This window comes from Symphalangus syndactylus, chromosome 4 (genome assembly GCF_028878055.3).
Source record: "Symphalangus syndactylus isolate Jambi chromosome 4, NHGRI_mSymSyn1-v2.1_pri, whole genome shotgun sequence".
In the NCBI taxonomy this organism is placed as follows: domain Eukaryota; kingdom Metazoa; phylum Chordata; class Mammalia; order Primates; family Hylobatidae; genus Symphalangus; species Symphalangus syndactylus.
The window spans coordinates 76,370,607-76,392,190 of record NC_072426.2 but is presented as its reverse complement, the minus strand read 5'-3'; the positions used below and the strand labels follow the sequence as shown (position 1 = coordinate 76,392,190).

Sequence of the window (21,584 nt, the reverse complement as noted above, 5' to 3'; positions counted from 1 at the left end):
CCCCCCACAAATTTGTGGGATACTAGAGGCCCTGTACGTAAAAACACCATCCTTTATCATCTGTGGCAACAGCCTTTTGCTGCCTTAGTCTATTCCTGGGAGTGAATTTGTGAGGATGGGGATCGTTGAGGCTGCCTGTTCTATGCCCTCTCCAAGAAGCACCTCTTGTTTATTGGTAAAAACTTAATTGGAACCTGGAAAATAACCTCCTGGGCATTCCATGAAGAGGCTTATTAGATTGAGTTGCTATTTGCATAAGTACATCTGGGGAAATTTTTTTTTTTTGAGACAGAGTGTCACTCTGGCACCCAGGCTAGAGTGCAGTAGCTCAATCTCGGCCCCCTGCAACCTCCACCTCCCAGGTTCAAGCAATTCTCCTGTCTCAGCCTCCCATGTAACTGGGATTACAGAGGCAAGCCACCATACCCAGCTAATTTTTGTATTTTTAGTAGAGACAGGGTTTCACCATGTTGGCAGGCTGGTCTTGAACTCCTGACCTCAAGTGATCCGCCACCCCTCGGCCTCCCAAAGTGCTGGGATTACAGGCTTGAGCCACCATGCCTGGCCACATCTCAGGAAATTCTAATCATCAGTGGCCAAAAGATTGATTCTTTAAGTTACAAAGGCCCCCTAAACTAAAACTATTTTAGAGACCTCAAATTCCAAACAAGCGCCTTATTTGTGTTTAGGGAAAGATCAAATTAAAAGAAAGGCACTAATAGTATCATGGCTAGCCTTAGACATCTTCCTAACAAAAGTTTCAGAACAAAAATCTGACAGAAAACAAAGTTAAAATCCTTTGTACGCTTAAACTGCCTGCTTTGGAGTCCCTGCAGGATTTGTAGTGGTGGGCCACTCCACCTTGTGGCCTAGGAGTTAAAATTCTGTGCTTTCACCGCTGTGGACTGGATTTGATTCCCAATTAGGGAGCCACTTCCTTTTGGTTAAAAGGTTCAAAACCCACAAATATTGGCTGTTTTTCCTGGTTGAAATCTGATAATTAAAGATTATTATCTCTTATTATTATTTCAGTAAAGGCTTCAACTATGTGAGACAGATAAACTTTAATCTGTTCCATTTACAGAGACACAGTTTAATCCACCTGTCTTTTTAAACTAGTGAGTTTTACCAGTCTCATGGCTATAATTTTGAAATGAAAGCTATAAGACCCTTATTTATGTTATTTATGTCTGCATGTTTTGTTTTGTTTTGAGACGGAGTTTCGCTCTTGTTGCCCAGGCTGGAGTGCAATGGCAGGATCTCAGCTCACCGCAACCTCCACCTGCCGAGTTTAAGCGATTCTCCTGCCTCAGCCTCCTGAGTAGCTGGAATTACAGGCGCCTGCCACCCCGCCCAGCTAATTTTGTGTTTTTAGTAGAGATGGGGTTTCTCCATGTTGATCAGGCTGGTCTTGAACTCCTGACCTCAGGCGATCCACCAGCCTCAGCCTCCCAAAGTGCTGGGATTATAGGCATGAGTCACTACACCCAGCCGTCTGCATGTATTTTTATATGCACATGTCTGCTTGTATATTGTCTACATGGTACCAAATTGACTTATAAATAAATTAGCATTTATAAATTAAGTAAATAAGCCCAAATGCTTTCCAAATGCATGCAACATCTTTGGTAAATAAAACCAGTTTTAATATTGTTGATACAATAAAATAAAAACATCGTCTGAATTTAACTTAGACATTTGCTCTGAGTCTATTGGTTTAGACAGGTTTATACTGTCTCTGTGATATGTTTTAAGATTGTAAACCTGTTAATAGCTTCTGCAGTCTTTCTTGTTGTTGTTACTGTTTTTGAAACACAGTCCTGCTCTGTTGCCCAAGCTGGAACACAACAGCAAGATCACGGCTCACTACAGCCTCGGCCTCCCAGGCTCAAGTTATCCTCCCACTTCAGCCTCCTGAGTAGCTGGGACTACAGGTGCATGCCTCCACACCTGCCTGATTTTTTTTTACTTTTTGAAGGGATGGCGCCTCCTTGTGTTGTCCCAGATGATCTTGAACTCCTGGGCTCAAGAGATCCTCCCGCCTCAGCCTCCCAAAATGCTAGGAGATATTTTTGAAACTTGCTTGATTTGTCTGTGACTTTATGACTTAGGTTTTGAGCCATTTGATTCTGGAGTCTACACAGTGGCCATGGTGTAGTATTAGTAAAAGCAAAAGATTTTGTTTACCTTTGAGATCAACTGTAAAAAAGGGGAGAAGGAGAGACAGATTCTGTTGGTCTTATGCTATCTTCATTAGGTCTTATGCTATCTTCATTAGGTCTTTTGATTGTTTGAAAAACTGAGCGTCTATCAAAGAGTAAAGGTTTTTGCTTTTTGAAATCTGAATTATCACTTTAGCTGAATGAATGACTATTACTTTGCAGTGACCTGTACTCCTATTTTGATCAAGTGTTTTAAACCTTTCATATTGGATAAACTTCCCAAAGTCAAATTTTAAATTCTAAAATTGTCCTTTTAACCTCAAACTAACTTTTAGAGGTTCCAAAAAGGACCCCTGGGAGTCCAAGAGAGATGTGTTAGGCTTATTTACTAAGTAAATAATTATATGGGAAGCATTGTTAAATGAGAAATGATATTTAACCTTCTTTGTATTATCAATATGTATTATCAATATGTGTTCCAAAATTGTATGAGATTCCTAAAATTCTTCTATGTCTCAGTATTTGTTATCAGTCACAAATATCATTATTATGTCAATTTTTGGTTTTTATTCTTGGTTTTAAGAGACAGAGTCTCACTATGTCACACAGGCCAGAGTGCAGTGGTGTGATTCTTGCCCAGACTGGTCTTGAACTCCTGGCCTCAAAGGGTCTACCTGCCTCAGCTTCCCAAAATGTTGGGATTACTGGCATGAGCCACTGTGCTTGGCCAATGACTATGTTTTTTGTTTCTTTGTTTTTGAGATGGAGTCTCACTCTGTCGCCCAGGCTAGAGTGTAGTGGCCCCATCTCGGCTCACTGCAACCTCCACCTCCCTGGTTCAAGCGATCCTCCTGCCTCAGCCTCCCAAGTAGTTGGAATTACAGACACCCACCACCAAGCCCGGCTAATTTTTGTATTTTTAGTAGAGACGGGGTTTCACCATGTTGGCCAAGCTGGTCTTGAACTCCTGACCTCAGGTGATCCACCCACCTCGGCCTCCCAAAGGGCTGGGATTACAGGCAAAAGCCACTGCACCCTGCTCATATTATGTGAAACTGTAGTATGCTGCAGCACTGTGGAGGCCTGAGTCCCTGGTCACAATGGGTGAGGAAAAGAAGAGCATCTACTGAAGCAGTTCTTAGCCCTGTCAGGGTGTCGTAGTCCATTTTCTGTTGCTTATAACAGAATACCTGCAACTGGGAAATTTCTAAAGGAAAGGAATTTACTTTTTACAGTGGAGGCTGAGAAGTCCAAGGTCAAGGGTCAGCATCTGGTAGAAGCCTTCTTGCTGGTGGAGACTGCAGAGTTGTGAGGGTGTCGCCCAGTGGAAGGGGCTGCGTGTGCTAGCTCAAGGCTCTCTTCCTCTTATAAAGCCACCAGTGCCACTCCCATGATAACCACTAATCCATTAACCCATGAACCCATGAATGGGTTAATCCATTCACAACAGCAGAGCCTTCATGACCCAATCGCCTCTAAAAGGCCCTGCCCCTCACGACTGCCACACTGGGGATTCGGTTCCAACGCCTGGCATTTGCCAGACACATTAAACCATAGCACTGGGTAACAGAATTGTCTGTAGAGCTTTGTAAAAATACATGTTTCCTAGAGTTTCTGATTGAGTAGCCCAGGCTTGAGGCACAAGCCTCTCTGGTTTCACAGGAAGAGGTCCTTCCTCCTTCCTGTTCGTGTGTGTTTAGAAATCTAACAGATGATTCCTGACAATACTCATTACTGCTGGTTCCCATCTGAATGTGTTTGGGCATCCTGCCACCGGAACCAGTTGGTGACAACTCTAAAGCCATTTAATGTTCTGAATGTGTGGCTCCAGAAATTCCTTCTTAAATCCCTTTTGCTTCTCTGCCTCAGGGGCTGTCATTACTGCAATATTTTGTGGCAAGTTCTAAAGACAGATAAAAAGTCCTGTCTTTAGTTCCTGTCCTGCCTTCCCTATAAAGTATATGATTTCTGAATTTTTCTTTTTTTTAAAGAGAGAGGGTCTCCTGTTGCCCAGACTGGAGTACGGTGGTGCAATCATATCTCACTCTGACCTTGAACTTCTGGGCTCCAGTGATTCTCCTGACTCAGCCTCCCAAGTAGCTGGGACCACAGGCACATGCCACAATGCTTAGCTAATTTTTTTTTTTTTTTTTGAGATGGAATTTCGCTCTTGTTGCTCAGGCTGGAGTACAGTGGCAAGATCTCAGCTCACTGCTACCTCCGCTTCCCGGGTTCAAGCAATTCTCCTGTCTCAGCCTCCCCCATTACAGGCAGGCCCCAACCATGCCTGGCTAATTTTGTATTTTTAGTAGAGATGGGGTTTCTCCATGTTGGTCAGGCTGGTCTTGAACTCCCGACCTCAGGTGATCCGCCCACCTTGGCCTCCCAAAATGCTGGGATTACAGGAGTAAGCCACTGTTGCCTAGCCTGCCTGACTAATTTTTTTTTATAGAGATAGCATCTTTCTACGTTGCCCAGGCAAGTCTCAAACTCCTGGCCTCAAGTGATCCTCCCACTTCGGCCTCCCAAAGCTCTGGGACTACAGGTGTGAGCCACTGTGCCTGGCCTCTGGTGTCTTCTTACCTCAAATAGGAGCTTTGTGATTGCCTGATAGCCAGGCTCATAGTAGGACCACAGGCTCCAGAAGTTCCCATTCCATGGGAAAAGCAGAATAGGGTCTTAATCAATCTATATGTGACTGTCAAGGATCCCTCACCCTCCCAGGAAAGTTATCGATTTCTCTTTTTAAATTAGTGCATATTCTAGACCTCGGTGGTAAAATGGGGAGAGACTGCAATGAGATACCTCCTCAAAATTCACAACAAAATAGAGAAGTGGTTTAAAAGCAGCAAAATAATGCAGTAGCAATTACAAAAGGTACTTGTGGACAGGGCATGGAGGGATTGGTCTTACTTATATTATAATCTTAAAAAATTCCCATCAAGAGTAAGAGTGACATGTGAGAGTCCCCCTATCCTCTTGACCAAGCAGGTTCTAGGTGCTCCTGACTCATCCCATTCCCACTCCCAGCAGCAGTATAAGGGGAACAGATGTCATGCTCGCCTCAGCAGCACATATACTAAAATTGGAATAATACAGAGAAGATTAGCGTGGCCCCTTTAAAAGTCTTTAATAAAAAGGTCGGGCATGGTGGCTCATGCCTCGAATCCCAGCACTTTGGGAGGCCCAGGCAGGCAGATCACTTGAGGTCAGGAGTTCGAGACCAGCCTGGCCAACATGGTGAAACACTGTCTCTACTAAAAATACACAAAAATTAGCTGGGTGTGGTGGCGCATGGCTGTAGTCCCAGCTACTCAGGAGGCTGAGGCAGGAACATCGTTTGAACCCGGGAGGTGGAGGTTGCAGTGAGCCGAGATCGCGCCACTGTACTCCAGCCTGGGCGACAGAGCAAGACCTGGTCTCAAAATAAATAAATAAATAAATAAATAAATAAATAAATAAATAAATAAATAAATAATAAATAAATAAATAAAAATTTTAAAAAAGGAACGGAGGTGAGCAGCAGGGGGGAATTCCTTAAGAAGCACCCTAATATACCCAACAAGAAAGAGGCGGCCCAAACAGAGACATAGGACTCCAAGGATGAGTATTGCACAAGAACAGAAATCGCGGCCTTCCACTTGCCATTTTGTTTACTGTCTCCCAGTTGGGAGAAAAGCTGGAGAAAGTGGTTCCAGTTTTTGGCATCTATGGAGATAATCGTATTTTTCCTTCTTAACAAATGAATATGAGTTATATTCATAGATTTCTTAACATTTTTGCATTAAAAATTTTTTTTGAGTTTTTGTGTTCCTGAGATGAATCTCACTTAGTTGATCTATATTACTATTTAAATGTACCTTAAATTACCTTTATGAACATTTTATTGAGAATTTTGGCTCTCACATTTAAAAATGAAATTGTCTGTAATACTTTCCCACTCCCAGCACCTGAGTCCACGGCTTTGGCAGCCATAGTGATCATGAACCTCCAGCTATGTCCTAGAGTCATTTATCTCCAAGGATGTCAGGAGGAACCTCAAAATGTCATCAAGACACTGGCTACAGGTGGGCCCCTTGTTTCCGCCACTGCTTCTACTGCCTCTATGTGGCCCTAAGTTTCTGCCATCAGAGTTGGCGTGCCTCACATTCACACTCTGTGGGCTGTGAACAAGTAGGTTCCCAGGGAAGCCTTTATCACACAGCAAATCCCACCTCAAACTTCCACCTCCCACAAAAAGGAACCCTGGAGTTAGGAAATTTTCTCCTCTCTAATGCACAGGAGTTTTCAATTTCCTCAAGCCTGGGGGTGGCCAATGCTCAGGCTCTAGGGAAGCAGCTTCCACCCCAAGCACACAAGTAGATTTTCCCAACAGAAACAGGTGTTTTGTTGTTGTTTGGTTTTTTTTGTTGTTTTGTTTTGTTTTTCTGTCAAAAGTATTCTGGTGCCAGCTATAAAGAAAATATAAACTTTCCTGCCTTATAACAGTAGCTACAAAATAAATGTATGTGTTTTCAATGATTTTTAAGGAGATATTATATTAATATTTGGGTACCTTTTATCTACAGAAGGTATTGTACTTGGTGTTGTCAACCCTTTACTTAATAATTTTTTAAAAACTACAGGTAGTTTGGGTGTGGTGGCTCACACCTGTAATCCCAGTACTTTGGGAGACTGAGGCAGGAGGATCACTTAAGGCCAGGAATTCAAGACTAGCCTGGCCAACACAGCAAGATCCCACCTCTACAAAAAAATTTAAAAATTAAAAAAACTATAGAGAAAATATAAAATGCATGCTCTATTACTTCCTGGGTGGTGGTGGAGTCTGCAATCTGCAGTCTTGTGAATAAACATCCCCCAACTGACATTCAAAATAATGAGACCAAAGGTAAAATTGAATCACTAAAATCACAGTACAGGTCTGCTTAGGTCAGACCCCACAATATGGAAGCTGTGTCAGTCAGCAGTTGCATTCCCCCAGGAGTAACAGAAATCTCACGAGAGTGGCTTGAATACAAGAGTTTATTCTCATGTAACAGCCCCGACATAGGGAGGCCTTTCAGGAGCCAGTATGGTGGCTTCACATAAAAGCCACGCTGGAGTCCTTATGACGCTGTTTCTGCCTCTCCATCCTCAGAGTGTGACCTGTCATCAAGGTCACCTTGTAGTTTAGGATGGCACGGATCCTCCTCAGCCATCATGTTTGCAAGCTAGGCAGCAGAGAGGGCAAAAGTGGGCAGAACTGGCTTTTTGTTTCCTTGTTTTTTTGGGAGACAGTCTCACTCCTTTGCCCAGGCTGGAGTGCAGTGTCACGGTCTTGACTCACTGCAGCCTCTAACTCCTGGGCTCAAGGGATCCTCCCACCTCAGCCTCTGGAGTAGCTGGAACCACAGGCACCTGCCACCACACCCGGCTAATTTTTGTATTTTTAGTAGAGAAGGGGTTTTGCCACGTTGCCCAGGCTGGTCTCAAACTCCTGGCATCAAGCAATTCACGCCTCGTTCTCTCAAAGTGCTGGGATTACAAGCATGAGCCATCCTGCCTGGCCTATAGTGTTATTTTATGAGTGTAAAACTGACACAAATGGTATAACTCTTAGGTCAGTTTACAGTTTTTTCTTATGGGAAACACAGTTCAACATTGATCCTTTGGATCCATGTAGCTATAATTCATGCATTCGAACTGCTGAAAGCATTCCTTTGTATGAATAAGCCACAGTTATCCCTTCCTTACCGAAGGACACTTAGGTTGTTCCCAACATTTTCTTTTTTTTTTTTTTTTTGAGACAGAGTTTTGCTCTTGTCGTCCTGACTGGAGTGCAGTGTTGAAATCTCAGCTCACTGTAGCCTCCGCCTCCTGGGTTCAAGCGATTCTCCAGCCTTGCCTCTTGAGTAGCTGGGATTACGGGCATGCGCCACTATGCCCAGCTAATTTTGTATTTGTAGCAGTATTTTTAGTAATTTTGTATTTTTAGTGGCCAGGCTGGTCTCGAACTCCTGATCTCAGGTGATCCACCGGCCTCATCTTCCCAAAGTGCTGGGATTACAGGCACCCAGCTAAAATTTTCTATTATAAACATTGTTGCAATAAACAATCTCCTTGTACCTGTCTCCTTATTTGAGAGTCTCTCAGATATAAACCTAGGAGCTCTCCCAACATACATGCCTCTTCAAGGTTGATAGATAGCGACCAATTTCTCTATAAAGATGCAATTTACATTCCAACCAGTAGTATATGAGTCCCCATTCCTCCCTATCCTCCCAACACTAGGTGGTATTAAAATTTTTCGCCCATCTGCTGAATATGAAATGATAATTACTGTTTTAATCTTCATTTCCTTAATACAAGAAAGATTCAGCATATTTTCCTGTTTATTCATTGCTTTTTCCCTTTTGTAAACATTCAATTTTCACCCATTTTGCATGTGGATTGTTGTATTTTTCCTTATTAATTTATGTTAGTTCTTAAGGCTGGGCACGGTGGCTCACACCTGTAATCCCAGCACTTTGAGAGGCCACGGTGGACAGATCACTTGAGGTCAGGAGTTCGAGACCAGCCTGGCCAACATGGTGAAACCCTGTCTCTACTAAAAATACAAAAAAACAAAAAAATTAGTCAGGCATGGTGGTGGGTGCCTTTAGTCTCAGCTACTGGGGAGGCTGAGGCATGAGAATTGCTTGAACCTGGGAGGTGGAGGTTGCAGTGAGCTGAGATCGCACCACTGCACTCCAGTCTGGGCAACAGAGTAAGACTCTGTCTCAAAAAAAAAAAAAAAAAAATGCTAGTTCTTGTTATATCTAGATAATAATCCTCTGCCAGTTTTATGTAATGAAAATATCTTCTAGTCTGTGGCTTGTCTCTTACCCTTGTTATGGTGTTATTTGTCATACAGCAGTATTCTTTTTTAACATATTTGATCTCTACCTGACTTTTCTGTACTGTTTGAGCTTTTCAATAATTTTTCAACAAATCCTAATCCTGATATAGACATTCTTCTAATTTTCTTCAAAAGTTTTAATGTTTGATTGACATAATATATTTTTATTTTTTATTTGTTTATTTTTGAGACAGAATCTCGCTCTGTCGCCCAGGATGGAGTACAGTGGCGTGATCTCGGCTTACTGCAACCTCTGCCTCCTGGTTTCAAGCGATTCTCCTGCCTCAGCCTCCTGAGTAGCTGGGATTACAGACACACACCACAACATTCAGCTGATTTTTGTATTTGTAGAGACGGGGTTTCACCACGTTGGCCAGACTAATCTCAAACTCCTGACCTCAAGTAATCCACACGCCTCAGCCTCCCAAAGTGCTGGGATTATAGGTGTGAGACACTGGGCCTGGCCAGAATGTATTTTAGTAAATGAGGTATGTATTTTATTAAGTGAGGTATGTACCTCATTTAATTTGTCATGTGCATAAGCAGTTATCCAGCATTATTGAAGAGTCTGTTCTTTTCCTCCTGGTTTGTAATGCCAGCTCTAGACATACCATAATCAGTGAGTGGTTATCACTCCTTTCTGTTTCATTAGTCTCACACCCTTCATCAGTTCCATTTTACTCAAATCACAATAGTTTTCTAGAAAGTCTTGATACCTGCAAGGCAAGTTTCTCTCCTTATTCTTCTAAGTCATTTGACTATTTTTTACTGTGTTAGTCTCCTGTTGCTGTTATAACAAATTACCACAAACGTAGGGGCTGAAAACAATACAAGTTTATTCTCTTACAGTTCTGGAGGTCTGTGCTCCTCCTGGAGGCTCTTGGGAAGAATCCATGGCCCTGTCTTTTCCAGCTTCTAGAAGCTGCCTACATTTCTGGGCTCGTGGCTCCTTCCCCCTGCTGCAAGGCAGCAGTGCAGCATCTTCTGGTCTCTCTCTCTCTCTGCTCCTCTGGTCACATAGCCTCTTTCTCACTCTGACCATCCCACTTCCCTCTTAGAAGGACCCCAGTGATTGGCCTACACAATAATCCAGGATAATCTCCTCAAGTCTCTTAATTTAATCACATCTGAAAAGTCTCTTTTGCTATTGTAATGTATCCACAGATCCAGCCTTTAAGAGGTGGACATTTTCATGGGAGCCATTATTCAGTCACCACATTGGCCTTTTACAATTCACTGTGAGTTTTGAGATGTTTGCTGGGTTCTATGGAAAAAGAAGCCCTGTTAGGGTGTTGATTGGAGTAGTATTGAATTTATAGATTGATTTGGGAATTGACGTCTTTAGAATGCTGAGCTTTTCCATTTATAACATGGTTTCTCTATTTAGGCCTTCTTTTGTGCCCTTTAGTAAAGACTTATAATTTTTACTGTAAAATTGTTGTATAGCCTGTTATGTTTATTCCTAGGTGCTGTGTATATGTTTTGCTGTTATGAATAGGATTTTTTACTATTACAATTTCTACTTGTTTTTTGTAGGTATATAGGAATACTATTAAATTTTAATTTACATATTTATCTTTTATTTAGCAACCTTAGTGAATTTTATTTTTCTTTCTAACATTTTGTCTGCAGATTCTTTTGAATTTTGTATATGGACATTTTAATCTGTAAATAATGACAACTTAGTTTTTCTTGTTTTGTTTTTCTTATCTTGTTGCACTAGCTAGGGACTTCATTACAATACTGAATCATGCTTCTAACTATACTAATAAGTAAGCTGGCTGCACACTGTCAAGTTTTGGGAGTTCCTATCTGTATTAGTCTGTTCTCACACTGCTATAAAGAAATACCTGAGACTGAGTAATTTATAAATGGAAGAGGTTTAATTGACTCATGGCTGGGTTCCACATGGCTGGGGAGGCCTCAGGAAACTTACAATCATGGCGGAAGGCAAAAAGGAAGAAAGCACCTTCTTCACAAGGCAACAGGAAAGGGCATGTGTGAAGGAGAAATTGTCAAACACCTACAAAACCGTCAGATCTCGTGAGAACTCCTCACTCTCATGAGAACAGCATGGGGGAAACACCCCCATGATTCAATCATCTCCCACCAAGTCCTTCCCTCGACATGTGGGGATTATGGGGATTACAATGCAAGCTGAGATTTGGGTGGGGGACACAGCCAAACCATATCACCATCTATTCTTGGTTTGCCAAGAAGTTTGTCTTGTAAATGTTTTGACAACAAGAAAGGGTGTTGAACCATAGCTAATGATTTTCTGCATCAAGTGAAATATGTTTTATTTCTCTTTTTATATGTTAATCTGTTAATGTGTATTCCTAGGATAACCCTAGTTGATCATACTGTAATATTTTTAATATATATAGCTGGATTTAGTTTAGTAGCAATTTATTTAGATCTTTTGTATATTAGTTTATCAATTAGATTAGCATATACATTTTCTTTTATACTGGAATTTCCTAATTTTACTACAAATGTTATACAAATCTCATAAAATAAGTTAGGTTTCTTTTACTATTTTCTGTAACTGTTTTTTTTCTAAGACTGGAATCCATACCTTGAAATGTGATAGCACTTGCTTGTAAAGCTGAATGACCCTGGTGTTATTTTGTATAATTAACTTTTGTAAATGGTTATACTGTTCACGGTTTCTCTTTTCCCTTGAGTTGGCTTGGAAATTTATGATTTTCTAGAAAAATGGCCCAACTTGTCTAAGTTTTGTCATTGATCGGCACAAAGTTGCTGCCACAGAGTGGGCTCTGAGATGGACTTGGCATGCACACACGGTTTTGTAAGGATGCTCTTGGGAGGGCAAGAGTCCAAGAGTAGGTGGAGGGAGACACAGCTCCTGTGCTGGCCAAATGACCACCTCATCTGACCCCACAGGGAGCTCAGGAGCTAGACCGACCGACCCTAGGTGTGGTCTGGTGGGGCCACCTGGGTCCGTTGCTGGATACAGACCCATGAGCATCGGGTGAGGCAGCACCCGAAGGGACGGAGTTGAAGGCTGTGGGCTGACAGCACTCCCAGCAGCTAAGGGCAAGATCCTGTACGCAGGGGAGTGGGGGATGTCCCAGTCTTCCCCACAGCCACCCCTGCCCACCAGCTGCTCACATACATTAAGACAGCAGCTCCTTGGAGGTTCTGGGGAGTGTGGGGGAGCCTCCTCCTGGGGATTTTTTTCTTTTTTTAGAGACAGGATCCCACTCTGTCACCCAGGCTGGAATGCAGTGGTGCCATCATAGCTCCAACTCCTGGCCTCAAGGGAACCTCCTGCCTCAGCCTCCCAAGTAGCTGGGACTACAGGTGTATACCACCATACCTGGCCTATGGGAGAATTTAGAAGAGGAAGGTTAATAGGACAAACCACAGCCCTTCCCACCACAGCTGGCCTCAGGCTGCGGTCCACACTCCTTGTCTCTTTCCTCTGCATCTGTTCCCCATTCATCCATCCCTCAGCCGGCACATCTGCTGTTCTCAGCTGGGATGGCTGCACTTGAGGTGCCCACATGGATCGCCTGGGTGCCAAACATACGCTTCCAGTCTGGAGCAGAAGCCTTTCCTCCTCCTGGTAATGGCGGCCAGTCAGTGCCACCAGGAGGGTGACTCCTCTTCCTGCTGCAAGGTCCCTTGGCACAAGGAGATTGAGTACCCTGGCAGAAGATTGGGTGCCCTGGCACCACCCCTGGCAGAAGTGTCCTCCTGGAACCAGGCCCTTTAGACCTGCAGAACCCAAACTTACAGAGAATGGGAAATGCCGATTCCTTTCCCAACTGGTCCCTGGGGATGAGACAGGCAGGGCCTCTGGTCCCCAGGCCCATGCATTCTTCCCACTGAGCACTGTGTAAAGGTCTCTAAAGTGCAGCCTGTGTCCTGGAGGATGGCACCTCATGCCCTGAAAGTCCTGCCCTGGAGTGGGCACTTCAGCCATGCCTCTATCAGGTCCACTGTTCTGTGGCTTCGCTACGGGATCCTGTATTCCTGGGCCACTCTCCCACCTCCCTTGCTGTAATGTGGGTCCCAGGCCTGATGTGATGTTATGAGGTATCCCATGCCGGAGGATCAAACATTCTGTCTCTGTCCCTTCCAAGGTGGAAGAGGGTCCCTGTCACTGACTTGCCACCTAGTGGCTGGTTCTTCTGCTCCGAGGATAGTGCCAGTGAAGGGACACAGTACTGGTCTCTGTGGTTGGCAGATTGGATATTCGGTTGCATACATTGCTAGATTAGCTTGGAGAGTAGACGTATTAGGTCCATATTGCTGCATAACAATCCCCAAACTTAGAGGCTTGACACAACATTTATTATCTCACAGTTTCCGTAAATCAGGAATCCGGCCCTGGCTTAACTTGGTCCTCTAACTAAGGGTCTTTCACAGGCTACAATCAAGATACTGGCCAGGGGCTGGACGCGGCGGCTCACACCTGTAATCTTAGCACTTTGGGAGGCCGAGGTGGGAGGATTGTTTGAGGCCATGAGTTCGAGAACAGCCTGGGCATTATTTTCATTTAAAAATTAAAAAATTAGCCAGGTATGGCAATGGACACCTGTAGTCCCAGCTACTCGGGAGGCTGAAGTGGGAGGATCACTTGAGCCCAGGAATTTGAGGCTGCAATGAGCTATGATTGCACCACTGCACTCCAGCCTGGGCGACAGAGTGAGACCTAGTCTTTAAAAGAAAAACAATAATAATAATAATAATAATAATAAATAAAACCAAAGTATTGGTTAACTATAAATGGGAGTGAATAATCTTACTGGGGTGATGGAAATGTGCTAAATCTGTATTGTGGTTATGAGTATACAACTTGGTAAGTTTGTTAAAAATCATTGAACTGTACAGGTAAAATGGGTGAATTTGATGGTGTAAAAGTTATACCTCAGTTAAGTTACACATACACACCACACTAGTTGTAATGCTCTGTACAACCACAGAATGTCAGCAAAGACAAGCTATGAAGGATTCTTTTCATAAACCAAATTTTCCAGTGAAAATGCCACCAACCACTAGATGTAGCTGCCTCTTCACGACAAGAGGCCTTTGTTCTGGGTCTCGGGGACTTGAAGTTATCAGATGTCAGGAATAAGGAAATATTTTCAAGTATCAGCTTATTCAAATCGATTATGACTGAGCCTATCAAATCGTTTTATCCTTGGGTACAATTTATATTCCTGGGGTGACAAGTGCACTAGCATTTCCAGACTTCACCACTGTACAATTCATTCATGAAACCAAAAACCACTTATACTCCAAAAGCTATTGAAATAAAAAATATATATTAAAAATCAGTTTATCCATTGTATATACAATTTTAAAACTCACACCATAATAAATTTTAATAAGCAAACTAGAAATGCATTCCTATCAAAAATATTAAAACTATTTTAAATTAGCCTTATACTGGTTATACATTTGTTTTGTTTTGAGACGGAGTGTCACTCTGTCACCCAGGCTGGAGTACAACTGTGTGATCTCGGCTCACTGCAACCTCCGCCTCCCAGGTTTAAGCGATTCTTCTGCCTCAGGCTCCTGTGTAGCTGGGACTACAGGCAAGCACCACCATGCCTGGCTTACTTTTTGTGTTTTTAGTAGAGATGGGGTTTCACCATGTTGGCCAGGCTGGTCTCGAACTCCTGACCTCAATTGATCTGCCCGCCCCAGCCTCCCAAATTGCTCAGATTACAGGCATGAGCCACTGTGCCCAGCCTGGTTATACATTTTGGTAAACATTTTTTATAAACTTCAATTTTTATGACATATTTCACATCTATAAAATGTATAATTTTATATTATTTATCTTCCCCCAGCTTTATTAAAGGGTAATTGCAAATATTTTAAAATGTACATTTTGAAGTACATTTTAAAATTTTTTCAATTTAACTGTTTTTCTGCTAAGAAAAATGTGTCAATAAAACTTTTCAAATAACATGGAAAAATCTTCTAAAGAAAATATAGCTTCTCCCTTCATTACTTCAGTTCTTTCAAGAAAATTAAAATAATAAACTGGGTTATGGGACAGTAACCCTCCTAATGTACACTGAAAACCACAACCTTTTCTAAGCCAGTGATAATTTCTGTTAACTTGGTGCGGCCCTGTTAGGTTGAGAAGGGCAGAGGAAACTCCTGCGGTGGAAAATTTTCAGTCATTCACAGTTTTGGTGCATTTATAAATAACATAAGTAAAACAAAATTTGCCCAAGTAAAGTCTTCATGTGTGAAAATCTTAATCCAGTTACCAGAATCAAAGTAGATGTCCCTGCCTTCATCACAGGCCAGTTTCAGCCTAAGGCTTTTTTCTCTTAAATGCCGGGCAATCCTCAGAATGGATTATTAAAAATATTGATGTTGAAGACATTCTGAAAGATAATTTTATAGGTTCATGACCTGAGTACTAAGAATCTAGAAGCTGTGTTTACAGGGATGAGGGAACAAATAAGATCTGATGAATTCTTCTTTGAAATTTACATTTCACTGTGAATTTCTTCACAGTGTCACAAATGTCAAGGCCAATGTGAAGAAAACAGAGGTTCCCAATCAAACAGAGGTCAAATGACCTTGCCAAAGTGACACAGGGAGTTTTAACAGAAAAGCTAGGACCAGAACCCAGGTCTGGTGGCTGTCAGCCATGGTTCCTCGAGCCAAGCACACACCCACTGTTCATTCTGCTCTTCACAGCACCTGTAGCTTTGGACTTTGTTCTTTTGTTTCTGTAGTTCTTTTTATCCAGGATGGATTTTTAAGAACATAGGTAATCACTGCCTGACTCATTTTAAAATCAAAGTCATGAAACGGGTGTCTGGGATACTAAATGCTCTAGAAGTATTCAAGTAACTGATTGTAGTGGAAATCCCTAAGAAACCACAGCTAATCTCAATGTGCTTTGGTGGGTGAAGTCCATACCAGCTGTGGTAGAGTTCCCGTAGATTTTCTGCTAAGCCCCTCCAGCAACTCAGTCTTCTTTCTCTATTGTTACATGGGGTGTTCCCTGTATGAAACTCTCTGCTGGTACTCCAACCTCCCCTCCCTGCCCCCCAGACTGCCACAATCCTGTATTCCTGGAGCAACAGCAACCCAGCATTTAATGATGTTAAGTCAGGTTACTGGACTAGAAAGACTAATAGGTTAGGCATGTTATACCCTTGATAAAGTAGATTTGTCTTCTACCCTTCTAGGTCTAAACTCCAATAAAATCCAGCTGGGTTACATCAATTCAGACATCTGGATAAAAGGATGAATGAAACCATGTACATAATACAGAACTATGCATGTCAGGAAAAAAAATTATACTGCCTAAAAGTTGCAACCTTCATGACATCAAATCTATTTTAACACTTGCTGGTTATGTGAGGAAAAGGCTAATAAAAAAAATTCTGGATGAACAAAGAAGTATGCATGTATGTGTATTTATTTTTAAATTAATGTTGAGATGGGTTAATGTTCTAAAATTTGGAATTTCTAACATTATCTTATTCATAATATCATATATTATATCAAAAGTCTCTGAATAGAAATTGTTCAAAGGCATATAATCTAATTATCATTACCATGTCACTAATCTAACCTCTAAGCAATTGCTAAATGCCATCAGCACCTTTGTCTCCAATTACATTTTCATGATATTTCAAGCTACAATAACAAAACAGATGCTGATCTCGGCATTACTAAGCAACAGGATATGTATACTTTTTAGCGTATGAAAATATCACTGCTCTCCCACAGTCAATGATACTTATTTTCCAAGAACTTCTAGTGATATGATTATGCTCATCCAATTCCCATGAGGCCAACACTGTGATCACAGGTTACGATAAGAACTAAAATGCCACCCACAGCCATGTCTGAGTGATACGCAAAACACTTTGACTCTTTTCCACTATGGTTTTTTTTTTTTTTTTTTTTTTTTTTGAGACAGAGCCTCACTCTGTCACCCAGGCTGGAGTGCAGTGGCATGATCTCGGCTCACTGCAAGCGACTCTCCTGCTTCAGCTTCCCCAGTAGCTGGAACTACAAGCACATGCCACCACATCCAGCTAATTTTTGTATTTTTAGTAGAGATGGGGTTTTGCCATGTTGGCCAGGCTGGTCTCGAACTCCTAACCTCAAGTGAGCCACCTGGCTCGGCCTCCCAAAGTGCTGGGATTATAGGTGTGAGCAACCGCGCCTGGCCTCTTTTTCCACTACGTTCTAACCACCTGAAGTAACCCATCATACGCAGTTAAAGCAAAACTGGTAATTTTGCTGAGAAAAGATGGATTCATTTTAAAGTCACTTACTTGCTAAAACTATGTGGCCTGGAAGTAATATCTAAAGTTTTTATGTCAAATAATTCAGCCTATTTGCAATTAACTGTGTACTCTTAGAGAAAACTCTATAGTTCAAGGATTCCCAAACCTTGTCAAATTATTGCCCCTCCCCCCCAGTTAACCCAAGACTCCCCAGAGTTACTCTGAATATAATTCACCAAAGTAGATCAGAGAAAACTGTCCTTAATCCCCTGCCCCCATAGGGCTTGGCATACACTTGGAGAGTCCATGGCAGAAAAGAAATACCACCCGTTGAGTTTTGAAATGTTCATAGACTAATGTTTCTAAGAAAATACGCCGTTTGGAAGTCACACATACACTAGGTGGCGCTGTGGCTGTGACATTAAACAGTCTATGTGCTGGATAAATGCTGGGTAAGAGCATCCATGACTTAAAGGAAAATTAGGCTAGGCCCAACCCCAGATCATACAGTTCAGTGTTCTCCAACACTAGAGTGCTTCAGAAACATGCCAGGAACTTGAGCCTGGTGTGGTGTGGCACATGTCTGTGGTCCCAGCTATTCCAGAGGCTGAGGCAGGAGGATCGCTTCAGCTCAGGAGGTGGAGGCTGAGGTGATCTGTGATTGTGCCACTGCACTCCAGCAGGGGCAACAGAGCAAGACCCTGTCTCAAAAAGAAACAAACAAACAAACATGCAAGGAACTGGTTAAAAATACAAATATCCAGACCTACCGAATGAAAATTCCAGAGGTATGGAACACAAAACAGAAGACACAGATGGGCACACTCACGCTATCCTCTCCCAGGACAGCCCACTTTCATCCAAAGCCTCCTTATTTGGGCTTCTCACCTCCTCAAAAGTCTATCAGTAGTGGCTGGGTGCGGTGGCTTATGTCTGTAATCCCAGCACTTTGGGGGGCCAAGGCGGGTGGATCCCCTGAGGTCAGGAGTTCGAGACCAGCCTGGGCAATATGGCAAAACCCCGTCTCTACTAAAAATACAAAAATGAGCTTGGTGTGGTGGCATGTGCCTGTAGTCCCAGCTACTCGTGAGGCTAAGGCAGGAGGATCACTTGAACTCAAGAGGCCGAGGTTGCAGTGAGCTGAGATCGTGTCACTGCACTCCAGCCTGGGCGACAGAGCGAGACTCTGTCTCAAAAAAAAAAAAAAAAAAGTGTATCAATAGTAAAACTGTTTTAAAAGGTAAGAATTTAAAAGTTCATTCCTAAGTCAAGCCTGACGCTGGTCTGCTGTAAGTCAGCGCTTCTGAGAGCTCCACGAACGTTGAAAGCAAGAACTCTTGTACACTTTGTTAACAGCCATTTGTCCTAGAAAATGACTGAACCACAGGTCAAGCATCTTTCATAAAGTGAGGTGGCTGAGATAGATCTGGCAGAGTCCCTGTGTCCTCCAGCTGTCACAGAGACCAGCTGGACTTTTGCATAGTAAGTGACGGGGTTTTCCTTCCAGCTTCCGTCCATTCAAACCACAGGGACAAATCCTTCCTCAGAAAGCAATGCTGCACAAAAGCTGGTTGAAAATCCAGTTTATAGAAAAATAGAGGTATCTCAGTAATATAAAGATTATCACACTAGTTCAGAGATCTGAGTATTTCTAGTCTATTGTCAATAGCTGGCAATATTTAAGTAAATCAACCTGAAATTTGGTTTTCTTGTCTATAAGATGAAAGGAGTAAATTACACCTGTTGGTCAGGCTCAGTGGCTCATGCCTGTAACCCCAGCACTTTGGGAGGCCAAGGCAGGTGGATTACTTGAGCTTAGGAATTCAAGACCAGCCTGGGCAACATGGCGAAACTCCGTCTCTACAAAAAACAAAAATTAGCCAAACGTAGTGGCGCGTGCCTGTAGTTTCAGCTCCTTGGGAGGCTGAGGTGGGAGAATCACTTGAGCATGGGAGGTGGAGGTTGCAGTGAGCCAAGATCATACCACTGCACTTCAGCCTGGGTGACCGAGTGTGAGACTTCGTCTCAAAAAAAAAAATAAAAATAAAAATAAAAAAATTACACCGGCAAGAACTCTTTTAGCTGTAAGATTCTATTTCAATGAGCATAACTGTGACTTTGATGTTCCAATAGCTAGGTAGTCCTTAGTCCTTTAACTGTAGAGTCATTTTTTCCTGATCAGCATCAGGGGTTTGAAAAACCAGAGAGAAGCAAAAATGTGCTTTTGTGCATTTGAACAGGAAGGTCTGGGTGTTCCCACACACAGCCACTCAGAGCCACAGAGCTCTCTCTCTCTGCAGCCACCACCTGCTTGAGTCATTGCCAGCAAGTGTTTCTTATCACTTTCCTGCCTTTGGGTCCAGACTGGGTGAGAACTGCCAGGACAGAGGCTCCCTGTCCCGGTTCTGCACTTGGTCCTGAGCCATGTGACCTTTGGCAAGCTACTGAACTTCTCCAAGCTTGCTTCCTCATCTGCAAAATGAGGATAATGGTAACAGCATCAACACTTGTTGGGCTGCTAGGAGAATTAAATGTGGAAGCCCCTAGGCGCAAGGTGAGCACTCTGTGTACATGGTAGCTGTTATTCTTGACTGCCATGACTGCATGGCTGTAGTATCTGTGGAGCTACATACACAGCTGGAGGAAAGCAAGCCCAGGATGGTAATGTAAGGGTTGCCACAGCCCTAGGTCCCAAAGCTGCCCTGTCTCCTCCTGGACTTCTTACAAATGCAGCCTCACTTGTTGACTTGAAGGAGTGAATGAACATGCTGACTCCCATGTCACTTTCTGGAAACTCCGCATTACATAGCCCTGAAGATGGGACAATTTAAGGATACAGGCAACATGATCAATGAATCATGTATATATCGTAGCTGGGACTGTAGGTGCGCACCACCATGCCTGGCTAATTTGCTTAATTTTTTTTTTTTTTTTTTTTTTGTGGAGACAGAGTCCCACCATGTTGTCCAGGCTGGTCTTTAATTCCTAGCTTCAGACAATCCTCCTGCCCCAGCCTCCTAAGTTGCTGGGATTACAGGTGTGAGCCACCAAGCCCAGCCAAGAAAATGGATTTATATAGAAAAAACCTTCCCACAAAGCATAAAGATTAAAATATACCATGCTTGAGTAGTTCAGAATCAAGTCTATGTCTTTAAGATGACCTTAGAAAAGATGAAGCATAGCCAGCGTGGTTGCTCACGCCTGTAATCCCAGCACTTTGGGAGGCCGAGGCGGGTGGATCACCTGAGGTCAGGAGTTCGAGACCAGCCTGGGCAACATGGCAAAACCCTGTTTCTACTAAAAATACAAAAATTAGATAGGCGTGGTGGCACACACCTGTAATCCCAGCTACTTGGGAGGCTGAGGCAGGAGAATCATCACTTGAACCCAGGGGGCAGAGGTTGCAGTGAGCCGAGATCATGCCACTGCACTCCAGCCTGGCACATCTGAGCTTCTGAGAACCATGGTATACTACCATACGACAGTCATTGCATTATGGCCAGCCAACTGGCAACAGCTCTGCCTGCCTCACACGTCAAAGTGGCCTAATTATTTTTGGTATAGACTAGAACAATCAAGTTGGTTTCACAAGTCATGATATTTTTTAAAGGTGTACTGTTAGGCACATGGGAAACTGCATGTTTTGGACATAAGCATATATGAAGAAAACTGAGAAGTGTGGTTGAACAAGGAATGAGGCATCTGGCACTCAAACAGCTGCCGTTCATGCACAGTGTGTTGCTGTTGTCCATGTTCTCAGTTTCAGGCATGCTTCGTGGTCACGCATGTTTAAATACTAGCAGGAGTTCATTTTCTTAATATTCCCATCTCACATGACTTAGTGTTATGAAGTACCTAGTTACACAGGACAGAGAAGGTATGCAGTCCCCTAATCTTGGAGCAGTAATTTCTATAGCCAGCAGTCCAGATGAAACTTTTAGGATTCAAAGAAAGACACACGCAGTGAGAACTCTGGATCCCACATGCACGGGTGTGCAGGGAGCTCTGGATCCCACACGCACGGGTCTGGGAGCGCTGTGGATCCCACACGCATGGGTGTGAGAGATGTGCAACGTTCCCCCCTGCAAATCTTCCCCTACTGCTGGTTCTGTTGAGGGAAAGGTCGTAGGCAGTATCTGCTGTAAGGCTGAAAGCACTGCTGTCAATTTGTGCTATTTTGGTACCAGAAGCTTGGTTTCAGGGATACATTTCATGAGCAAGAATAAGAGTTCCCATGCATGTCTGGGAGCGTGGCTCAAGCCTCAGCCTCTCACAAGCTGTTCCTCACTTGTGGTACAG

General features: G+C 43.0%; 1 protein-coding gene and 1 pseudogene across 10 annotated transcripts in view; both read left to right on the top strand.

Annotated features, from left to right (window-relative positions):
* The window catches only part of LOC129480807 (transmembrane protein 78-like), a 107,485-nt gene extending 91,039 nt beyond the window's left edge, over positions 1–16,446 (top strand). For 5 of the 10 annotated variants that reach the window (XR_008657137.2, XR_008657135.2, XR_008657134.2 and 2 more), the window contains 2 exons: positions 6,110–6,229; positions 9,234–11,758. Coding sequence is in view for 1 of the 10 variants with exons in the window: in XM_055275158.2 (XP_055131133.1) it covers positions 1,819–1,918 (100 nt within the window). In the remaining 9 variants the exon portion in view is untranslated. Of the gene's footprint in view, positions 1–1,818; positions 2,032–6,109; positions 6,230–9,233; positions 11,759–16,232 lie in introns of those variants that run through there. The other 5 variants (XR_010120513.1, XR_008657140.2, XR_008657138.2 and 2 more) reach the window with 5 other exon arrangements.
* On the top strand, positions 5,218–5,288 carry LOC129481419 (uncharacterized; annotated as a pseudogene).
* Positions 16,447–21,584: the final 5,138 nt, after the last annotated feature.